This window comes from Hemibagrus wyckioides, linkage group LG20, assembly GCF_019097595.1.
Source record: "Hemibagrus wyckioides isolate EC202008001 linkage group LG20, SWU_Hwy_1.0, whole genome shotgun sequence".
Classification (NCBI taxonomy): Eukaryota; Metazoa; Chordata; class Actinopteri; order Siluriformes; family Bagridae; genus Hemibagrus; species Hemibagrus wyckioides.
The window spans coordinates 21,994,164-21,998,883 of NC_080729.1; the positions used below are offsets into that span (position 1 = coordinate 21,994,164).

The 4,720-nt window shown below is 38.0% G+C and overlaps 1 protein-coding gene and 1 non-coding gene across 2 annotated transcripts; one reads left to right on the forward strand and one right to left on the reverse strand.

Moving 5' to 3' along the window:
• Window positions 1–1,299: 1,299 nt before the first annotated feature.
• On the reverse strand, window positions 1,300–3,715 carry si:ch1073-429i10.3 (uncharacterized protein LOC100331798 homolog). The gene is made up of 4 exons (XM_058418208.1): window positions 3,566–3,715; window positions 2,388–2,531; window positions 2,154–2,307; window positions 1,300–1,944 (listed from the first exon to the last, which is right to left on the reverse strand). The coding sequence occupies exons 2-4, from the start codon at window positions 2,513–2,515 to the stop codon at window positions 1,816–1,818; spliced, it is 411 nt and encodes a 136-aa protein (XP_058274191.1). The 5' UTR covers window positions 2,516–2,531; window positions 3,566–3,715; the 3' UTR covers window positions 1,300–1,815.
• A 355-nt stretch (window positions 3,716–4,070) lies between these two features.
• On the forward strand, window positions 4,071–4,142 carry trnap-ugg (transfer RNA proline (anticodon UGG)). Its single transcript has one exon. It is a non-coding gene; the product is annotated as a tRNA-Pro (tRNA).
• The last annotated feature ends 578 nt before the right edge of the window (window positions 4,143–4,720 follow it).

Sequence of the window (4,720 nt, forward strand, 5' to 3'; positions counted from 1 at the left end):
GTGTTTATAATGATTTATAATCCCACTCTCAGTGTTTATAATGATTTATAATCCCACTCTCTGTGTTTATAATGATTTATAATCCCACTCTCTGTGTTTATAATGATTTATAATCCCACTCTCTGTGTTTATAATGATTTATAATCCCACTTTCTGTGTTTATAATGATTTATAATCCCACTCTCTGTGTTTATAATGATTTATAATCCCACTCTCTGTGTTTATAATGATTTATAATCCCACTCTTGGTGTTTATAATGATTTATAATCCCACTCTTGGTGTTTATAATGATTTATAATCCCACTCTCTGTGTTTATAATGATTTATAATCCCACTCTTGGTGTTTATAATGATTTATAATCCCACTCTCAGTGTTTATAATGATTTATAATCCCACTCTCTGTGTTTATAATGATTTATAATCCCACTCTCTGTGTTTATAATGATTTATAATCCCACTTTCTGTGTTTATAATGATTTATAATCCCACTCTCTGTGTTTTTAATGATTTATAATCCCACTCTCTGTGTTTATAATGATTTATAATCCCACTCTCTGTGTTTATAATGATTTATAATCCCACTCTCTGGTGTCACTCAGATGAGGATCCCTTTTCAGTCTGGTTCCTCTACAGGTTTCTTCCTCTTACCATCTCAGGGAGTTTTTCCTCACCACAGTCTCCTCATTAGGAATGATTTAGTCTAACACCTTGTACTTTTGCACTGTGTGTTTTTGTTCTTGTTCCTATGTTCTGTAAAGCTGCTTTGAGACAATGTTCATTATTAAAAGCGCTATAGAAATAAAACTGAATTGAAAATGTGATTTAGTTTATCTACTGTTTGGTCAGCTCACAGCTGAAAGCTCCACATCTGCTCTACAGAATCTGCAGTTTTCTCTTTCTGTCCAGTAAAAAGCTGAGAACTGAACAGCAGAATGACCGATCAGTCTCTGTAGTAAAATAACTGACCATATCACTGAATAGTGTATAATATTTAATAACATGCTCACTGACAGAGTGAAGATTCTGCTGTTAAACCTCAGAGACATACTGATGAGGAAGATGAGGGTCAGTGTTCCAGAGTGCTGAGCTGGAACACAGCTTTGAAATGTTGATAAATTCCTACAGGCTTATTTCCAGCAGATATCTGTCTCTCTGTGTGTGTGTATGCTGAAATGAGTAATAACTCTCCTCACACTGATTCAGTCTGTTCATCAATATAAACATCATAAATCAGACAGAGGAGACCTCAGAGAGGAGAAGTCAGACAGGTCAGGGAGGAGAGGTCAGAGAGGAGAGGTCAGGCCAAACAACACCTTTATTTATCTACTGAATAAAATCTGATACATTCCATTCTGTACAAAACAACGTAGAAAACCCTGCTAATGAGACCAGATTAATGAACACAAGCTCAGGAATAAAAACATTCAAAATAATAAACACTAAAAAAACTTGTGTGTGTGTGATCATCTCACTGTCCGGCACCGATAATGTGAAGCTGGACGTTTGTATTTACTTTCTTTCAGCCTTAAATGGTGACAAATACGTACTGAGTTACACACACACACACACACAGGAGAATCTAAGCCACACTAAATCCAGTGATACACAATACACACAATAACCAGAACTTTGCCTACAATTACACACCAAAACGTACAACCAGCCAATCAGGAGCCTTCATGTGATTTCACACACACACACACACACACAGGACAGAAGGAGAGAGACATATACACAGTGAGAGACAGAGCATGTGAGAGAGTGTGTAGTTAGAAGTGTGTGTACATGTTGTTGTGGTGTGTGTGTGTGTGTGTTAAGCGCGTTCTCCACGGATGCGGCGTGCCAGCTGGATGTCTTTGGGCATGATGGTGACCCGCTTGGCGTGGATAGCACACAGATTAGTGTCCTCAAACAGACCTACCAGATATGCTTCACTCGCCTCCTGTATACACACACACACACACACACACAAATAACTTTAATGCTTCAGCTTCATTCAGGATCAAAAATGTTTATTAAATATGAGAGCTGTGTTCTGGTAGAAATATTATATATTCACATCCTTTATTAAATACTCTATTAGAGAGAGAGAGAGAGAGAGTGTGTGTGTGTGAAGATATATATATATATATGTGTGTGTGTGTGTGTTACCTGCAGAGCTCCAATTGCAGCACTCTGAAACCTCAGGTCGGTTTTGAAGTCCTGAGCGATTTCTCGGACCAGTCGCTGGAACGGCAGCTTCCTTATCAACAGCTCTGTGGATTTCTGATAACGTCGGATCTCACGTAAAGCCACAGTACCGGGCCTGAACACACACACACACACATTAATATCACACACACTGTGACAGTAGTACACCAGAAGAGACTTTCCAGTTTGCATCACCTGTAACGATGCGGTTTCTTCACCCCTCCTGTAGAGGGCGCACTTTTTCGGGCTGCTTTAGTGGCCAGCTGTTTACGGGGAGCTTTACCTCCTGTGGATTTACGGGCGGTCTGTTTCGTACGGGCCATGCCTGCTCAAACTCACCTGAAACACACACACACTTCATCATTCCCATTAAATGTTTATGTTGATGTAAATCTGAAGATTTCCCCTGGGGATTAGGATCAGTGGGGTACACTTATTATTATTTTATTATATTTATATTTTTATTATATATTATTATTAAATGTCAAACTGTCATTCAAAACAATGCTGTTTTTATATATGCCACCCTGTACATGCACCAATCAGATGCAGCCATCTCATCCGGGTATTTAGGCTAGTTCACTGACGTCTAATCCGCGCAGGAACTCCGGGGCTGTTAGTAAGGAGCAGATAAAGCTAATCTGACATGTACGAAACCAGACGCTAACGCTAGCTTAATGAGTCGCTTAACGGTCAGCGTTCTGCTGTCATGGGCTCAGAAAACAAAACATACAAAAAAATTAAAATAAATGTCTTTCGGAACCAGGATGTCGGTAAAAAGCTCTAAATCAAAAACTCCGTCATGTGGGTTATAACAATAAAACGCACCCGAATCTCAGTGTCCAATCAAACGGCTCGCTACAACATTTTAACCAATAGGAAAAAAGGCGGGACAAACACATCTATTAACAAATGAACGTGCAAGCCACAGCTTCACAGACACGACTCATTTACATATCCCCGCCCCGTCAAGGCTGATGTAATGGCTGCTCAGGAGACGCTGAAGAGCGAAAATAGCAGTTACAAGCGTGAGCGGAAAATACTGCATTTTATATAAAAATACGAGTTTTATTTCGACTACTTGCTAATTAAATACATTTCCCAAAAGTTGTACTAATCCTCAAAGTCACTCCTAGGCCAAAATGTGCTTTTTAGCGATGTATAACTGGAGGAAGAAAGCGGATTAGTGAAGTGAAGGAAAAAGGACGGAGCTGCTCTTCAACGCGACGCCGTTTTAAACCAACAAGCCATTTTAGCTTATTTATTTTACTCTTACATTGTCTGTAATAATAATCAATTTATTAAAATGCTATATTACTCACTCAGTTTGTTAAAGTATTTTTAGTGCTAACAACGATCAAAACCAAACTCACCTTGTATGTTTAAGCGGAAAGTGAAGAGACGTTATTAAGCCTGAATGTCGTTTTTGTGGTTCGTTGTAACGTTGTAGGTGTTGTTGTTATACCACCGGTATTCCGACAAGCCCCTCCCCCTGTTGTTGGGGTAGTTTCCGCGTTCGCAATCACAAGATATTCTCTGATTGGCTAGCATTGGTGTCATGTTGAAACACAAGCCAATCCTCACACGGGATGTACGGTTTAATTGAAATACGGGTGTAAAAAGCAATTTTTTCCGTCAAGTAACGTTTGAATCTAAAATGGCGGGACTTTCCCATGATGCACTACGGACAGTCTGGCAAACGTAGTAATGTTTGATCTTATAATCCATTTCCCAAAGACACTGTTTTTATTACATTCCTTTTTTATTTTACTGTGAAAATTTTTGTGGAACAAAGTAAATAATTTTCTAGTAAGTAAGTAAGGTTAAAAAGGTCTTTTAGCTGATTATGTAGGTAAACCCTCCAGTGTTCTTTATGGCGGCTCGTTGGTCTAGGGGTATGATTCTCGCTTTGGGTGCGAGAGGTCCCGGGTTCAAATCCCGGACGAGCCCATGGCTTTAATTATTTTATTTCAGTAGTATATTAAATGACTGAATATTACATTAAATCACATTACATTTAAATATGACACAATATATCAGCTAATTCACTTAAATTTAAATATAATTAATTCATATAAAGAACGAATAAAATATGTTGTCGATTGTATTTAATTAGATTATTAATTAAATCTATTAATATATATTTTTGAGATTGTGTGCAAGAACACCAGAGATTGTATAGCTGGACACTGACTCAATCCTGAGGACAGTTTCTCAGTCACCTTTACTAGTGCTACATTATAGACCATTTTCTATGGGATACTATACTACACAATGCTCCCACGAATGTGGGCCATTGACTGCAAACAAGATTTGTTCATTTGCACACACAAAAAAGTAATTTTCCTAACAGATTCATTCAAGACCATGTTGCAAAAATGAGTACAACCCAATGAAAGTATTAGGAGCAAAGCTAAATTTTAGACTACAAAATTCTAATTAACAAAAATTCAACCACAGGTGAGTCTAATTATTCATTAAAAAGGTGTTCAGTGTCCAGCAGACAGTGGAATATAAAAGTGTGTTAC